We start from the raw sequence: 18,345 nt of genomic DNA on the forward strand, positions 1-18,345 counted from the left end.
TATGTCCTACTCTTGTTTTGTTTTACCAAAATGCAATACCTCATTTATTAAAATTAAACTGCATCTGCCACAATCCAGGCTAGTGGCCCAACTAATCAAGATCTCTTTCCAATCTTAGATAACCTTCTTCACTGTCCCCAGTACTACTAAACTTGGTGTCATTTGCAAACTTACTAACGTTGACTTCTATATTCTCATTTAAATCATTCACAGAAATGACAAACAAAAGTGGACCCAGCATCAATCCATGCGGACCGCCACAGGCACAGACCTCAAGTCTGAAAAACACTGTTTCCTGCCGTTAAGCTATTTTTGTATCTAAGTGGCAAGCTCACCCTGAATCCAATGTGATCTAACTTCACCAATTAATCTACCATGCGAAACCATGTCAAGTAAACAATCCCTACTCCTTCACTTTGAGCACACTGTTCAATAAACCCCAGCCAGTGGGACTGAGACGATGCAGATGTAATTAAATGCTCCAATAACTTGCCACATCGTGCTTTGCTTCAATGAGTTACACACAAATTACAAAGAGCAGAGCAGGAGCTGTGCGCATGGTCAGCAACAAAAATATACTTCCACCTTTTGCTAAATTCAACTAAATTACAAGTGGACAAAGAACAGCGGAATTGACAACAAAGCTTCTAGAAAATTATTTAATTCATTTCCAAAGGTATCTGTAAGCACCAGGGAACAGCAACTAACTTTTGTCCCTGTCCCAGGAGGATTCTCAGTTGGCAGGTTGTTACAGGATCTGAAGTTCCTTGTCAGTTGCCTATCATAGGGAACATGGCAGAAACATACAGATCCAGACTCCGCTTCCCCATTGCTGATTCTGACAGAGTCAGAGTGTTTGAACATTTTATTTAGTGTTGAGATTAAGAAGGCAGGATTTGATAACTGTGCTTATACCTAGCAGGAAAGGGCACTGTTCTTTCAAAATGTCCAAGGAACCGGTGGGACAACTTATAAAATTATAAAGGGAATTTGATAGAAAGGTAACCATCTTTCCCACATTCCCCCACCCAGAAGAGGTCAATAAATCCAGGTCCAGGGATTTCAACTATGGAGGGGGTTTAGACAAGCTGAAACTGTTCTCCTTGGAGAACAGCAGATCTGATCAAAGTATTCAAGATCATGAGGGGTCCCAACAGAGTAAACACAGGGGGAAAACATTCCCACTTGTGGAAGGATGAGTGGACTCAGATATAAAGTAACAAGTAAAAGTAATGGGAGGAAATTTTCTTTTCATGCAGTTAGGGTCAGGATCGCTGCAAAGCTTGGTGCAGGCAGGTTCAGTCGAGGCATTCAATGGTTATTTAGAAAGGAAGAATGCATAGGGTTACAGGGAGGAAGCAGTGAAAATGCATGAATTGAAAATGCATGAATTGAAAAGCTCTTTTGAGCCACCACTGTCATGATGGGCCGAATGGCTTCCGTGTGCACTGACAGGGTTCTGTGATACTACGTACAGTGGTGAGGGCAGCTAGACTTGGTCACAAATTTAAGGAAGTCAGTAATAAATCTTAATAAACATCCAATAGGGAATTCAAGAGGAACCTCTCCACTCGAATGTGGGGAGCTCACTACCACTAAGGTCCAATAACGTGGATGCATTAAGAGGGGAAGTTCGATAAACATAAGATTGTGGTAGGTGGGATGTTTATCTCGCGTAGGTGAGACGACAAGAGGTGGAACACAAACGTCGGCACGCGCCCGTTTCTACGCTGTCAGCTTGCAAGTCACTGGCATTGACTCTGGCTTTTAAACCCCTCATCCTCGGCCAGGCTCGTGCCTGAAACCCCTTTTACCAGTGTCTGCAATAGGGGGAGCGACCTGGTGTACAGCAACAGTCAGCCCCCACACTGTGCGAGGGAAGAGTGGAAATAAAGTCAACCTGGGGAGAGACGGGGTGCACCCAAACCAGGTCTATCAGGAGTGTGCTTGGATGTTGAAGGATGAGAAGTGATGCTCCTAATATTCAAACAGCCAGTTGGCATGGGATGAGTGATGGTGGGTGGGAGAAGTGCTGGCACACTGTGGGGACAGGAGAGGAGGTAGTGTTGAAGGACCTGCTGCTGCTGGCACCTGTTGGCATGGATGCAGACTCAAGTGGAGTCCTTCAGGCTGGCAGCTCGCTGAAGGAACACCGGTACTTCAGTGGCTTGGATGCTCTGTCTCCAATGCAACTCCTCAAGGCGCTATCAGCTATGACCGCAGTCTCCCAGAAAGGTTCAGACAGGAACGTGAGCGAAAGGGGGCACTGGCCTGAACGCTCCTCCTCCTGCAGGCTGTCACCCCAGAAACCTGGACAGGTCATCTTTGATCTCCGCTTCATCCCAGGGCCCATGGATGTTGCTGAGGGCAGAAAGCGGCAGAAACAGATAGAGTCAGGTGTCGATCGGTGAAACGAGACTGCCCCAGGCACAGGCAGCGACCCCCTGCAATCTGAGCTGTGTCACCAGAAGAGGTGAGTGATTGCACCAGGTTTGGATGGACAGAGAGCCACACTGGGCTCGGTCCTCAACCATGCATGAACACAGCAACAACACAGTCAGTGAGGGACGTGGCTTCAAATCTCACTGAGTGAAGCTGCGTGTTACCAGATCATGTGAAATAGAACTGTTCTGACAAAACTTTTCACAGATAACTGTTTCTCAGCTAATTATGTAGCTTCAGAATTCTATAAAACACAGTAGTCAGAGGGCATAGTGAGCTCAATCGCACCAACCACCCCCTCCCCCACACCCCCGGCGACGACTGTCCCACAGCGCGGCGCCCCCTTCGCGCCGATCCCACAGCCAGGCACCACCCACCGGCGCCGACCCTCTGACAGCGCAGTGCTGCTTTGCAAGTGCATACCAAATGGACAGACAGAATAAGTCTGACTGGAGGTTAGGCTCTCACCCATGGGTGCACTTACTCTTTCGAGGACTGTAACTTGATGAGGTAGTGAGGACATAGCAAGGAAACTGCTAACAGCAGCAGAGCGAAGAGTACAGCTCCTGTGAGAGAAACCATCAGCACCCCCAACAAGGCAGCCAGGGTGAAGATAATGGTGACCACTAGATAACAGCGAGGAGTGATTGCCTGAAAAACAAGGAAAACAGATATCACTAACTGAGAATTGGGGAGATATCATTAACTGAGAACTGGCTTATTAACACATCAGCTGCTTTAAATGTCTACATCTGGCCGTATGATACATCCCCGGGTGAGGCAGTGTCAGGCTGTTCAACCATAATGGCAAGGGAGAGGGGAGTGTGCTGAGGACACAGGTATGACAGCTACTCAGTTTTATCAAGTTTCATATCTTTCGATGTCCCAACTTCCACAAGGTCAAAAGTGGAAACATTTGTTGACAACTGCATTAACTCAGCAGGATCTACGACTCCTTTAACATTGAATCAGTTCATGCCCTAAGGCTTCTACGATATCATGCCTGGGACTGACAGATGGCAAGTAACATTCAAGTGACACAAGTACCATTGCCCCCCACCACTGCGACCAATGGCCCTTCCATCGCTCTGAGCATCCTGGTGGTTAGCAGTGAGCACAAACTGAACTGGGCCAGCCATACAGGCGTGGCCGTATACGAACACTGGGAATTAGGATTGTGACTTTTGACTCCTGTCTCATCACAGAATACGTTTGTTCACACAATGCACATCACAAAGGGTGTGACGGGATACTCTCCACTTGCCTGGATGACTGCAGCTCCAACAACACAGGCTCCATACCACGTAGGACACAGCAGCTTGAGGGCTGACACCACACCCACCACCTGCCAGTTTCACACCCTTCTCTACTGCACACAGTGGCTCCCACGTGTACAAACTGTACAGAAGTGACTCACCAAAGCTCCTACACTCACATCTCACAAATGGCTAAAAATCAGAAGAGCGAGCCCCATCTGAACATCCAGTATGAGCTTAGCCCCAAGGCCCTGTACTTTGTGGATCCAGTTCTGGATTGTTAGTGCCCACACTGGAGCAGTGTGCCCAGGACAACTGTTCTGTGCAAAGTTTCACTCCTGCCAAGAGAAAAAGAATCCCATTTTTCTCGTGGGGATCTGCTCGCTGAACAGAGTGAGGTTACAGTCAAAGGGTGCTGGCAGCGGAAGCAACAGGGACCTATTGCGAGCCGCCCCACAACATGTGACCCTTGCATCGGCTGCCCCCAGCATCCCCACCAACCCAGAATCTCCTCTCTTCACACCCGCGAGCCTATCATCCCTGCCTCCATTTCCACCAACCCCTTCAGCATCCCTTCAACGTTGTCCTTCACCCCCACCATCCCAAACACCTTGTCCACACAAAGCCGCACCTTCAGCTTCTTCTGGAACATGGGCCAGAGGGCGAAGACCTCGATGGCTAAAGTGACCGTGACAAAGGCATGGAGTGAGCTGGGAAGTCGCGAGGCCAGGCACACCGAGGCGAAGATGGCCATGTTCAGTGACAGAGTACTGGAGACGCTACAATGTGTGTGTGAGAGAGAGAGAGAGAGAGAGAGAATGAGAACTGCTGGGTAAGTTGGGAGGGAACCAAACCAGCCGATGCAACCACTAAATAACTTGATAGAAAACTGCAGAATGGAAATATTCCCCTCTGAGATTGGGCAGGCCCCTCTGCCCCATCCCTCCTCTTTCAAAGAAATTGCCACTGGGTCCGAGAGTACCTGCTGTTCACTAAAGACCTGCAATTCCATAGTGCCATTCCCCACTTCAGAACATCCCAAATCAACCAAGGCACTGCTTCTGGGATAGTAGGAACTCCAGATGCTGGGGAATCTGAGATAGCAAGGTGTAGAGCTGGATGAACACAACAGGCCAAGCAGCATCAGAGGAGCAGGAAGGCTGACGTTTCGGGCCTAGACCCTTCTTCAGAAGGGTATTTTTCTGGGTCTAGGCCCGAAACGTCAGCCTTCCTGCTCCTCTGATGCTGCTTGGCCTGCTGTATTCATCCAGCTCTACACCTTGCTATCTCAGATTCCCCAGCATCTGGAGTTCCTACTATCCCAGAAGCAGTGCCTTGGTTGATTTGGGATGTTCTGAGGTGAGGAATGGCACTATGGAATTGCAGGTCTTTAGTGAACAGCTAGTACTCTCGGACCCAGTGGCAATTTCTTTGCAAGAGGAGGGATGGGGGGAGAAGGGATAACCTTGTTATCGGAGGCACTTCTTCTGAAGCGCAATCATGTTGAAATGTAGCAAACACCACAGACAATTTGCTGACAGCAGGCTCCTGGGAACACCAATACAACATGACGAGATAATCAGTTCTAGTGGCGCTGGTTGAGAGATAAACATCCAATGCCCAGATACCTGCAGGCCAAACAGCTTCCCCACGGTAGATGCAGTTCAACATGGCAGCTACATCACGATCTTAAGAGATGGTTGGGGATAGGCATTTACCGGTTACTTTTGCCAACACCATCCACATCCTAAGAACAAGTGACTGAAGAGCCTCAGTCGCTCTCAGTAAATTTCCAATCTTTTCCTACATGTTTGTCCCCACTCAGAATGTCAGCACTGGGGAACGGGACCTACTCCCATTCTGGATGGAGACCAAGGCGCATGCAGAAAGCATTAGATTTGGAACAAAACTCCCTTTATTGAGGATTGTGTCTGAACTCAGACAATTTGTCCATCTCAAGTGCACTTGAACAGACTGTATCTTGGCTAGGGGTCTGCAAACTGTAGTCCTCAAGGCATGCGTAGCTTCCAAACTTTCCTAGCTGGATTACATGATCACAAAAAGACAGCTTAAAACTGTACTAGGTCAAGGAAATGAAGAGCCACACTGCTATTGTGTGGACAAAAGATGAATATTCAAGACTTAGTTTACAGTTATTAAATTATCACTCTCTAAATAAACCTGTGTACACTCTCTCCTCTTATGTGGATTCAAGAATTACACACAATAATCAGTGATCTCATCAACCTTTTACACAGTTCCAGCCTACCCTCGCTGCTCTGATACTCGATGCCTCACCTAATGAAGGCTAGTATGTCTTCATTACTTCATCTATCGGTCCCACTACCATAAGAGACTGGTGGACACACACTGCAAAGTCTCTCTCTGATCCTCAATGCTTCCCAGGGTTCCTTGCCTTGTTTGTCCTGCCCAAATGCATCACCTTACCAGACTTACTTACACTGAATTTCATTGCTTATGGATGCAAATTATACATTCAATTTGGTAAAATGCCAAGTATTTGGTTTTGAAACATTAAAATTTCATCCTTTGGTTCAAGCTCTTTTGTCTATTTAAAAAACGGAGGACTTTTCAAGTTGTCAACCCTGATCTAGAACTTTGTATCTACCAGAGTGATAGGACCAATTTCCAGTCATACAGTGAAGCCTCCCCACTCAGAACTTACATCGCTGCATTGGCTCCATAATCAAAGAATATCAGGTGACCCAACAGCATAAAGACCTGCAGAAGGAGAGAGACCAATCATTTTTCAGGAGTCAGCTCAGTGTGATATTAAAATCCACAAGGATTGATTAAAATAAAGGATATTCTTCCATTCAAAGAAGAGTCAGATTGGAATCAAATTGTTTTCAATGCTTCCCTCTCTCTCCAAATGCCGTCAGACCTGCTGAGTTTCTACAACAATTTCTCTTCTTTTTTTCAGATTTCAAGTATCTCCCAGTGTGTTGCTGTTATTTGAGCATTTTAAAGTTGCACCAACAGGGAATCAAGAGTCCAGGTACAAGGGGTGGCAGAGTGGCTCAGTGGTTAGCACTGCTGCCTCACAGTGCCAGGGACCTGTGTTCAATTCCATCCTTGAGCAAGTGCGCGTGTGTGTAGAGTTTGCACGTTTTCCCTGTATCTGCATGGATTTCCTCTGGGTGCTCCGGTTTCCTCCCACAGTCCAAATAGGTGAAGGTTAGATGGATTGGCCAAGCTAAATTGTCTGTAGAGTGCAGGGATGTAGATCTAGGTGCGTTAGCAATGGGAAATGCAGGGTTATGGGATAGGGTGTGGATCTGGGTCAGCTGCTCTTGGTAAGGTCACTGTGGACTCCACATGGCAAATGGCCCGCTTCCACACTGTGGAGATTCACTGATTCCACAGGAATAACAGGTGAACATGATGAGGTCTACGCAGACAAGGAAAAAAGCTATTCCCGGAAGCGAAAGAATTGCAAAGCCAATGATTTAAGGCAACACCACCAAAGAAACCCTTTTGCACCACAGTGGTTACAATCCAGTATGTGTGGAGGAGAAACATTCAATCATGGTTTTCAAGAGGGAATGGACGGGTATCTGGAAAGGAAAATCGTGCAGGATGGCAGGAAAAGGGGGGAGTGAAAGAGGGTGCATTGCTCAGTCAGAGAGCCAGTGCACACAAAGCACGCTATATGGTCTCACCGGATGTGCTAACAATACTGACGGGCAGTGGAGTGTTAGCTGAGCTCAACTTCATGTTGGAACACTGACCAGGGGCGTGTTGAAATAGACAAGTTTAAAATTGACAGAAGCAGAATTGAGGGTCTCCGCGACAGACAACTTGAAGGTGTGCAGGGTCCATTGTACTGGAGGACTGGCTGGGGCAATGTTACATACGTTGAAACAGAAAGCAAATCTCAGAGGGTTGTGGGATGGGCAAAACATTCGGAGGGGGTTGGAGTTGAGGCCGTGATGCAGTATGGATAGCAGGAACAGCATTTTAAAATTGAGTTAAGAGCCAAAGGACAGAAAATTAGAAGCCCAAAAAAGATCCCATGACACAGTCCCCTACGGCCCAGAGGCCTTTGCTCACCAACGAATGAGGTAATAAACCCTTGTGCTGCCACTTACAGACATGGCGTAGATAGTGTCGGTGCTGATGGATTCTGTCAGTGTTTTCAGAACTGGGGCAAACCCGTATGTGAATGTCACAAAGACGACAGTGCTCTTTAGATCAGCCCATCCTGTGGAGAGCAAGTTGGAACATGTAGGGGTTAAAGTCACCGTTTTACCACCATTCCCTGTACCCCCCCCCCGCCCCTCCCCCGGAAATTAGCTTAAAGAAAGGATCGACAAATGGTGCAGAATTCAACAGCCAGGCTAAGGCCACCCCTGAGCTGGAAGACATTATACCAACAAGGGCACTTAACAATGTCAATCACATTTCAGAATCATTTCTTTTAAACATTTTAAAATGTGAATTGTTATAAAGCCTGAATGACTTATTAACTCTCTGCTAAGTTGCCCTGCCGTTTTCAGGACTTGAGTGCAAACATCTCCAGTTCTCTCCACTCTTGAACCCCCTCCTTTTTAAAAATTGTTCCACTTGAAATATATTGTTGGCCTTCAATCCCTCCAGAAAAATGGTTCACTTCACACTTTTCTGCATCAAATTCCATGTGTCTGCCCCTTTCCACTTTGCCCTCAGCAACTGTGGAGAGGGGTATGGAATTTGTCATGAAAAGTCAGAGACTTGAAATGTCAAATCTGTTTCTCTCCACAGCTGTTGACCCTCCGAGTTTCTCCAGCGCCTTTATTTATTCTTATTTCCAATTTCCAGTATTCAGGTATTCTGTATTGAAAAGGAATCTTGCAAAGCAATGGGTAGCCACAAGCTCTGGGTTCAAGTCCCACTCTGGGAGTTAATGATTAAGTGAGATACGTTCACAACGCATTCTAACAGGGTGATTATTGATTTGCAGATCCTGTCAAAACATGTTGGCATCATTCAGTGAGAGTGCACCCTGATCAGCTATGTGATGGAAGGAAAGTTGGATCTACAGTCACAGCTCCAGACTACATGATGCATGTAAAAATTCCACTTTGCCACTGCAACTCTGTCTACCCAAGTGAACTGCAGCCTGCTGCTACCATGTTGTGAACCTGGGCAATTTCTAATACGTTCCTCCTTCACTGTACCTCTCCACTTTTATCGCTTATTCATCTTTATTTCCATGCCGCCACAGCTCCTTCTATTGGTTCCCATTTTGGTATTACCCAAACTGTGGTATTTTATCAAACAATTTTTTTGTAACTAATCCACATTCACTGTCCTCAGTATGAACCTATCAGTTCGGAGTAGGCCACTCAGCCATTGAGCCTCTTCCTCTATTCACTAAGATCATGGCTGATCTGATTATTCCACAAGCCTTTCTGACCCTGCGATACCTTCCGCCACTTTGCTTAGAAGGATTTGTCTACTTCTATATTAACAATATTCAAAACTTCTGCTTTTTCAAGGAGGCGTTCCAAAGTCTCATGACTCAGGGAAGGAAATTCTCATGTGATCAATGCATGTAATAATTACTCCCGAGTTTCAGATCCTCCCATAAGAGGAAATGCCCTTTCTACGTCCACCCATCAAGACTTGTCAGGATCTTTCGATCAGGTCACACTTCCTCAAATTCCAGCAAGTACAGGCCTAGCCTGTCAAACCTTTCCTCATGAGACAACCCTCCCATTCCAGATATCAATCTAGTACACCTTCTCTGAACTGCTTTCAATGCATTTGCATCTTTTCTTGAGTAAGACCAAAGCTGCACACGGTATTCCATATGTGAAGAGACTCAGCAGGTCTGGCAGCATCTGCGTGAAGAGGAAGAGTTAATGTTGCCTCCAGAACAACTCTTCTGAATGTCAGCCTTGAAACGTTGAATTGGTTTCTCTCCAAGCCTGTTGCCAGACCTACTGGCTTTCTCAAGCACTTTAATTACAGATTTAAAGCATCCACAATATTCTGCTTTTGCTGCAGATGCAGTCTCATCAATAGTTTGTATAAATGAAGTAAAAACCATCCTAATTTTATACTCCGTTCCCTGCGCAATAATGCAGCCCTCAGTCACCTCATCAAAAAACTCAATTCAGTTTGTCAAGCATTTTTTTCGCTGACAAGTCTGTGGTGATCTTCCTTTGTCAGTTGATGCATGTGCAAATGGCTTGTCACCATTACCCTGAATGTTCTTTTCTAGAACATTCCCTACTCCCAATGTAAAACCCCCAGGACTGTGCAGACAACTTTATCCCCCTCTCCTTGCTTCTTGAGCAAAGGCTGTAACATTAGAATCGTGCAGAACTCTGGAACCACAGTGCTGTGCATCACAGAGAATGGCAGAGTAACACTTCTGCAGTCCCCTCCTTTTTTTAAAATCTACTTTTACTTCATTCAGTACCCTAGTGACCTATTCATTTAGCATAGTCCTCTTCCCAAGTACTCATTTTATACTTCCTTCTCCTGTCAAAGGATCTCCAAAGTGGCCCTGCCAAGTGCTCTCATCTATCCTCTGACAACCCCTTTCACTATTAGCAGGCCATCCCCTCTTAAGCGATGTTGATTTGAGGGATACATGTAGTGCTAGGGCAGTCAACTGACTCAAGGATCTAGTAATATGATTCCCACTGCAGGTCGTCCACTGAACGTGCAGCAGGGTCCAGGACTTGAGCGTAGGGAGCTCTGGACTCAGAGGTGAGAATGCAACCCCACTGAAACACGGTTAGGGAATCCCTGAGCCCTACAGAGATGCGCCAATCAATCAAGAAGGCGCTTGACTCAATCTCGCAACAACCTCCTGATGACTAGGTTCAAATTGGAACAGGTCAGATTCAGGCAAATTCTACTTTGGATTGAGGGACAAGCTGCTTTTCCAGCGGGTTGGCACTTGTCAGCTGATGAGCTCTGCATTCTGGGTGCAAAATCAAACAGGAGAAGATGCAAAACTCCTGCATTAGCCCCGTGCAGTTGTCACGGGGTCCACACTCACGTGTGCGGCCGCTGTGATGTCGCCCCGCCCCTGAGTCAATGATGTCAAACGTAAGGTAGCCGAAGAGAGACAGGAGGAGGCCGTATGTAAAGAGCTGGTGAGGAGACAGGCGATTCTGGTCCATGTACCACCACAGGACAACAAACACGCACACACTGGTGGAAGAAAACAATGGAACAATGAGAAAGAAGCACAGCAACATGGCAAGGATGGAATCTGACATTTAATTAGTTTTATTCTTGCACAGAACTTGGAGGTCACTAGTTTTTGAGTTTGGATATAGCCCTTGGTGCTATTAGGGAAGGAACTGTGGGAGCTTGACCCAGTCACAGTAAAGAAATGATAATGTGCTTCCAAGCAAAAATGCTATGTGACATGGAGGGGAACTTGCAAATTGACATGCATTTGCTGTCCTTGTCTTCTTACTGGTCGAGGTTCCAGGCAAGGACAAAAATGACAGAGGAGAGCACCTTGTATTACAGCGCCACACAGTGCTAGCACTGAACATCAGTGGTGGACGGAGGGAATGTTTAAAATTTTAAGTTGAGCACTAACCAAGGAGGTTGTGTCATGAATGAATTCAGGCTTGAGTGTTATTAGCGTCCCACATCTCAGCCAGTAAGAAACATTGTAGTACGGTTCTGACCCCTTGCTTGTGAGATAGCGGATAGGCTTTGAAGAGTCAGGAGGTGGGTTCTTGTGGGATTCTTAGCCTCTGGCCTGGCCAGAACTGATCTGGCTCGGTTTCTGGTTAATGATAACCCCCAGGATGTTAATCTTGTGGGATTCAGCGATGGCAACGCCACTGAATTACAAAACGAGATGGTCACCGAAAGCACATTAACGGTATGTCACTTGCCACTAACTAGCTCCAGGCTGGATATTGACAGGTCTTGCTGCACGCTGTAATGTAGGAGAGGTGGGAGCTAATTTTCTCCCAGCTACCTCCCTACAAATAATGTGATAATGAACTAGAACATTCTTTCTTTTTGTAATTGAGGCATGATTATTAGCCAAGTACCTCTGGTTAGCAGTACTGCACTTCAAAATATTCACAGAATCCCTACAGTGTGGAAACAGGCCCTGTGGCTCACCAAGTCCACACTGACTCTCGTGGCATCCCAACCAGACCCATCCCCCTATAATTCACCTAATCTGCACATCCCTGAGCACTGTGGACAATTTAGCATGGCCAATCCACCTAGCCTGCACATCTTTGGACTGTGGGAAGAAACCGGAGCACCTGGAAGAAACCCACACAGACATGGGGAGAATGTGCAAACTCCACACAGACAGTCGCCCGAGGGTGGAATCGAACCAGGGTCCCTGGCGCTGTGAGGCTGCAGTGCTAACCACTGAGCCACCGTGCTGCTCTTGGCACAGCAATTTGCCTTGCAAACCCGAGAGATGCAGCACGATGAGTTCTTGCCTACACAGTGTAGGCAAAACGCAGACTGGGTCCACAAATTTGGCCCTGAGCTTCTAATGGCCTGTTTGTTGAAACCTGTCTCCATTGCTCCCACTCTGAACTAGAGCATCACTGACACTGTTCCAGTGAAGGTCAGTGCAGAGTCACTGAACAGCATCTGACCTTTCAATTAGGCAATTTACAACATCTTAGACCTAACCACAAGCTCAACAATTTCCTAGCACATCCATTTGTGTTTTTGGTTTGGCTTTGAGACACCTACTATTAGCTCTGATTCTGCATGTGCCATTCACACCTCCTCTAGGCCCCTCTTTTGTTTCATTACTTGTTCCTTTCCCACTTCCTGTGGCCTTCCAGCACCCTCCCTTTGATTATTTAATCTGTCCTGCTTTCCACTCTGCCAAAGACTGTAGCTTTGTATTTTTTGCCTCTCATCCTTCCTCCTGTTGCTATCTCCATAACTTGCCTAAATCCTGTTGCATCTTGAAGGTCAGCATGTTCAAATGAAAAGCCTAAAGTGTTCATACTGTTTCACTCCCTCCAGATGCTATCTCCTCTGCTGAATTATTTCCTGCTTCCTCTGGTTTTATTGCATATTTCCAAAGTGCACTCACAAAGTGGTGTGCTGTGCTTACCTGGACAACTGATGGATGACAACACTGGATTCACACACCACCGTCCATACCTGGTACTGGCGCACATAAACTAGAACAGAAAACAGAACTTATGGTGACAAAATCATAGGAACATGGGACTTTGGGCCAAGAGTAGTACATTCACCCTTTTGAGTTTCCTAAGTCATTCTTTACTCAGAGTAGTAAGGGCGTGGAATGCCCAGCCTGCAACCGTAGTAGACTCGCCAACTTTAAGGGCATTTAAATGGTCATTGGATAAACATATGGATTATAATGGAATACTGTAGGTTAGATGGGCTTCTGATCGGTTTCACAGGTCGGTGCAACATCGAGGGACGATGGACCTGTACTGCGCTGTTATGTTCTATGTTCTACAAGATCAGGGCTGCTCTGATTGTGATCTAACTCCACTTTCCTGTCCACAATGCTACCCTTTCCACCTTCCTCCCAGTCCTCACCTCTTGTGAATCTAAACTCTATCTAACTTAGCCCGAAATAACGTCAACTCCTATACTCTGTTCTACAGCCTTCTGGACTCAATATTGAGTTCAACTATTTTAGGACTTGAGGCACCTTCTCCTCCGTCCTTACCACAAGCCCTGGACATGAGGCCTTGTTATCACATGGGCTACTATTACAAACAACCCATCATTGATAACTATTCGTCCTCCTAGGCTGATCATTATCTGCACTTACCTAATACCGTCAAAATTGGCCTTTCTCCAATTTAGAACTTTAACGCTTATGTGGTCTATCCATTTCCATCACTATTCTAAAATGAATAGAATTATGGTCACTGGAAGTCCCATTCTATTCTTTTTTCTTTATTCATTCATGGGGGTGAGGGTATTGCTGGCCAGGAAGCATTGATTTCCCATCCCTAATTACCCAGGGGGCAGTTATGAGCCAACCACATTGCTGTGGATCTGAAGTCACATGTAGGCCAGACAAAGTAAAGATGGCAGTTTCCTTCCCTGTAGGACATTAGTGAACCAGATGGGTTCTTCTGACAATCGACAATGGATTCATAGTCATCATTATTCTTAGATTCCCCTCCCCTTCCCCCTCATTCACCGAACCCCCTCCCCTTCCCCCTCCCTCACCGATCCCCCTCCCCCTCCCTAACCGATCTCCCCTACCCCCTCCGATCCCGCCTCCATTTCCCCCTCACCAAACCCCCCGCTCCCTCCCTCACCGATACCCCTCCCCCTCCGAACCCCCCTCCTCCTCAGATCACCCCTGTCCCTCCCACTCCGATCCCCCTCCACTTCCCCCTCTGATCCTAACACCTCCCTCACCGATCCCCCTCCCCCTCCCTCACCGATCCCCCCTCCCCCTCCCCCTCCCTCACCGATCCCCCCTCCCCCTCCCCCTCCCTCACCGATCCCCCCTCCCCCTCCGAACCCCCCCTCCCCCTCAGATCCCCCCTGTCCCTCCCACTCCGATGCCCCCTCCACTTTCCCCTCTGATCCTATCCCCTCCCTCCCCTTCCCCCACCGATCCCCCCTCCCCTTCCCCCTCCGACCCTACCCCCTCCCTCACCAATCCTCCCTCCGCTTCCCCTACGATACTCCTCCCCCTCAGATCCCCCCGTCCCTCCCACTCCGATGCCCCATCCACTTCCCCCTCCGATGCCCCATCCACTTCCCCCACCGATCCCCCCCTCCCCTTCCCCCTCCGATGCCCCATCCACTTCCCACACCGATCCCCCCCCTCCCCTTCCCCCTCCGATCCCCCCCTCCCCTTCCCCCTCCGATCACCCCCCTCCCCTTCCCTCTCCGACACCCCCCTCCCCTTCCCCCTCCGATCACCCCCCTCCCCTTCCCCCTCCGACACCCCCCTCCCCTTCCCCCTCCGACCCCCCCTCCCCTTCCCCCTCCGACCCCCCCCTCCCCTTCCCCCTCCGACCCCCCCCTCCCCTTCCCCCTCCGACCCCCCCCTCCCCTTCCCCCTCCGATACTCCTCCCCCTCAGATCCCCCCGTCCCTCCCACTCCGATGCCCCATCCACTTCCCCCTCCGATGCCCCATCCACTTCCCCCACCGATCCCCCCCTCCCCTTCCCCCTCCGATGCCCCATCCACTTCCCACACCGATCCCCCCCTCCCCTCCGACCCCCCCCTCCCCTTCCCCCTCCGATCCCCCCCTCCCCTTCCCCCTCCGACCCCCCCTTCCCCCTCCGACCCCCCCCTCCCCTTCCCCCTCCGACCCCCCCCTCCCCTTCCCCCTCCGACCCCCCCCTCCCCTTCCCCCTCCGACCCCCACCTCCCCTTCCCCCTCCGACCCCCCCCTCCCCTTCCCCCTCCGACCCCCCCCGACCCCCACCTCCCCTTCCCCCCCCGACCCCCCCCTCCCCTTCCCCCTCCGACCCCCCCCTCCCCTTCCCCCTCCGACCCCCCCCTCCCCTTCCCCCTCCGACCCCCCCCTCCCCTTCCCCCTCCGACCCCCCCCTCCCCTTCCCCCTCCGACCCCCCCTCCCCTTCCCACTCCGACCCCCCCCTCCCCTTCCCCCTCCGACCCCCCCCTCCCCTTCCCCCTCCGACCCCCCCCTCCCCTTCCCCCTCCGACCCCCCCCTCCCCTTCCCCCTCCGACCCCCCCCTCCCCTTCCCCCTCCGACCCCCCCTCCCCTTCCCCCTCCGACCCCCCCCTCCCCTTCCCCCTCCGACCCCCCCTCCCCTTCCCACTCCGACCCCCCCCTCCCCTTCCCACTCCGACCCCCCCCTCCCCTTCCCTCTCCGATCCCCCCCTCCCCTTCCCACTCCGATCCCCCCCTCCCCTTCCCACTCCGATCCCCCTCACCCTCCTCCCCCTCCCCCACCCCGCTCCCACTCACTATTTTTCCGCAGTTCCTCCAGGAAGCTGCTGTCGACGAAGTTATCGGGGAAAGGCTGCCTCTCGTACAGGACCTTCTTCCAGCGGCCAGGCCGAGGTCGGGACCGGGACCGGGTCCGGTTGTCCGAGGCCCTGCGGCCAGAGGCAGCGGCCTCCACCGGCTCCAGGTCCGCCCTCATCCAGAGACAGAGTCAGAGTCCGGGCTGCTGGCAGCCGGTGGGGGCGGGGAGGGCCCGGGCCGGAAGTGAGCGGCCGTCTCCATGGAAACCACCTGGCGTCCGCCGGAAGTATGTACGCTTTTTTCCCCATCGGGGGCTATTCAAGTTAAAATGACAGGTTCAGCGCAAGCGTACTTCCGATATAAAATTAACTGGTTTATTTTTAAGCTGTTCGAAAGCTGACAGGGGGTCAAGGAATTGGCGGTGGTTGAGGTCACGTCCGCCATCTTTGACACTGGCGGATTTGGTCTCGGCGGGCGCCATCTTTAATATTGGCGGGTTTCTTGACATCGTGATCACCATCTTTGATGCTGGCTGATTTTTGGTGCCGTCAACGCCATCGATGCTGGCACTCCCGTTGGTCGTCTTTTTGTCCGCCATCTTTGATGCTGGCATATCACCTTTGAGAACAGAGGCGCCTAATATCCTTGCTGTTGCCCAGACACAGAGTGGGTTCACCCCATCATCTGTATCTTCGAGTACAACGTGCCCTAACCAGCACCAGCACTCGGTGATGTGCTCTTCTTTTACCTCAGCGAAGCCAATCTCCTCCCCTCCACCTGCTAGGGTTGCTGAGAGCCCCTAAATGGAGCCCAGTTCATTTCCCTCACTTTTCACTGTCACTCACCCCACCCACTCCCAACAAGGCGATTACTGAATATATTCAAGAAAGATATTAGGATTCAAAGGAGAATCAAGATGTAAGGGGAGAATCGATGATGTGACACTGCGTTAGACTATGGGTCTTGATTGCCTTGAATGCTGGACCAGGCTCATCCCTCGCTCCCTGGTACCGTGAGGCAGCAAGTGACTCCTGTGCTACCCTATTCAGCCCATTCAGTTGTTCCAGTTCTTTGGTGGAACAACTGAAGTTCTGCTAAATTTCAGGCCCATAATTTATCCATGACTTAACAGAGAATTCCCACACTCAGCAAAATTCAACCATGGTCCATTAGCTCCCACTACCAAGTAATTCTCTTTCACTTAGCCCTTGCATCCTCAAAAAGGAATGCTATATTTCTGTGCTATTGGTTTACATTTATCAGCAGTGAAAACTCACACCCATCTCTGTTGCCACGCTGTTTGGCGAGTTTGCTGATGTTACGAACGTTCTGCTTATTCTGAGTTCTGAATGTCTTTAATTGGCATCACATGCACTTTGCGATAATGACCTTTGACATGACCGAATGTAGCATTAAGATGCACAAGGTAGAAAACTCTGCACTGGTTGGAGCCATAACCTGGCACATGGGAAGTGGTTGTGTGTTGGAGATGAATCATACTAGCTCCAGGCATCTCTGCAACAGTTCATCAGGTAAGTGTTCTAGGTCAAACCATCTTAAGTGACAGAAGGGTCCAGACCTGAAACGTCAGCTTTCCTGCTCCTGTGATGCTGCCTGGCCTGCTGTGTTTATCCAACCATCTTCAGCTGTTTCATCAATGACATTCCCTGCATCATGCAGTCAGAAATGGGAATGCTTGCCGATAATTGCACAGTGTTCAGCGCCATTTGCCACTTCTCAAATACTGAAGTAGTCCATGTGCAAGCACAGAAAAATGTGGACAATATCCAGGTTTGAGCTGACAAGTGGCCAGTAATATTTGCATGATAGAAGTGTGAGGCAATGACCATCTCAAACAAGACAGACTTTAACCATTTTCCATTGACATTGAAAGATTTGGGTGCCCCCTCAACGAACTTTAGGAGCTAACACGGTGGCTCAGTGGTTAGCACTGCTGCCTCACAGCGCCAGGGACCCGGGTTCAATTCCACCGTCGTGCGACTGTCTGTGTGGAGTTTGCACATTCTCCTCGTGTCTGTGTGTTTCCTCTGGGTGCTCCGGTTTCCTCCCACAGTCCAAAGATGTACAGGTTAGGGTGGATTGGCCATGCTAAATTACCACAGTGTTCAGGGATGTGTAGGTTATGTGGGTTATGAGGGATGGGTCTGAGGGCCAGTGTGGGCTTGTTGGGCTGAAGGGCCTGTTTCCACACTGTAGGGATTCTATGATGCAGGTGAGGAGGTTACGTTGTTGGCCTCACCTTTACAGTTGGAGACGTTGAAAGTCTGGGGCCCTCTGCCACGTCTCTCGCTCCATCGCGGCATCTGGCGTCTGAGCACAATGATTCAATTGCTGAATGTGCAAGATCACAAGCCACCAACTGCAAGGAAGTGTCCACTCATGTAGCTCCACCAATGTTGGTGAGGCCATCAACTTCGGCAATGAGGGTGTGGGACATAGAACATAGAACAATACAGTGCAGAACAGGCCCTTCGGCCCTCGATGTTGCGCCGACCTGTGAGCTAATCTAAGCACCTCCCCCTACACAATTCCATCATCATCCATATGCTTATCTAAGGACTGTTTAAAATGCCCCTAATGTGGCTGAGTTCACTACATTGGCAGGCAGGGCGTTCCACACCCTTACCACTCTCTGAGTAAAGAACCTGCCTCTGATATCTGTCTTAAATCTATCACCCCTCAATTTGTAGCTATGCCCCCTTGTACAAGCTG

The 18,345-nt window shown here is 49.6% G+C and overlaps 1 protein-coding gene across 3 annotated transcripts; it reads right to left on the bottom strand.

The window, feature by feature from the left end:
* Positions 1 to 645: 645 nt before the first annotated feature.
* Positions 646 to 15,840, bottom strand: pigc (phosphatidylinositol glycan anchor biosynthesis, class C). Of its 3 annotated transcripts, XM_048520413.2 has the most exons (8): positions 15,613 to 15,840; positions 12,781 to 12,850; positions 10,717 to 10,871; positions 7,811 to 7,923; positions 6,385 to 6,440; positions 4,330 to 4,477; positions 2,927 to 3,093; positions 646 to 2,361 (listed from the first exon to the last, which is right to left on the bottom strand). In XM_048520413.2, exons 1-8 carry the CDS (start codon positions 15,788 to 15,790, stop codon positions 2,298 to 2,300), a joined length of 951 nt encoding a protein of 316 aa, XP_048376370.2. In that variant the 5' UTR covers positions 15,791 to 15,840; the 3' UTR covers positions 646 to 2,297. The 3 variants fall into 3 exon arrangements, with proteins under 3 accessions (XP_048376370.2, XP_048376371.2, XP_048376372.2); XM_048520414.2 differs by lacking the exon at positions 6,385 to 6,440; XM_048520415.2 differs by lacking the exons at positions 4,330 to 4,477; positions 6,385 to 6,440.
* Positions 15,841 to 18,345: the final 2,505 nt, after the last annotated feature.

Source organism: Stegostoma tigrinum, chromosome 34 (genome assembly GCF_030684315.1).
Source record: "Stegostoma tigrinum isolate sSteTig4 chromosome 34, sSteTig4.hap1, whole genome shotgun sequence".
Classification (NCBI taxonomy): Eukaryota; Metazoa; Chordata; class Chondrichthyes; order Orectolobiformes; family Stegostomatidae; genus Stegostoma; species Stegostoma tigrinum.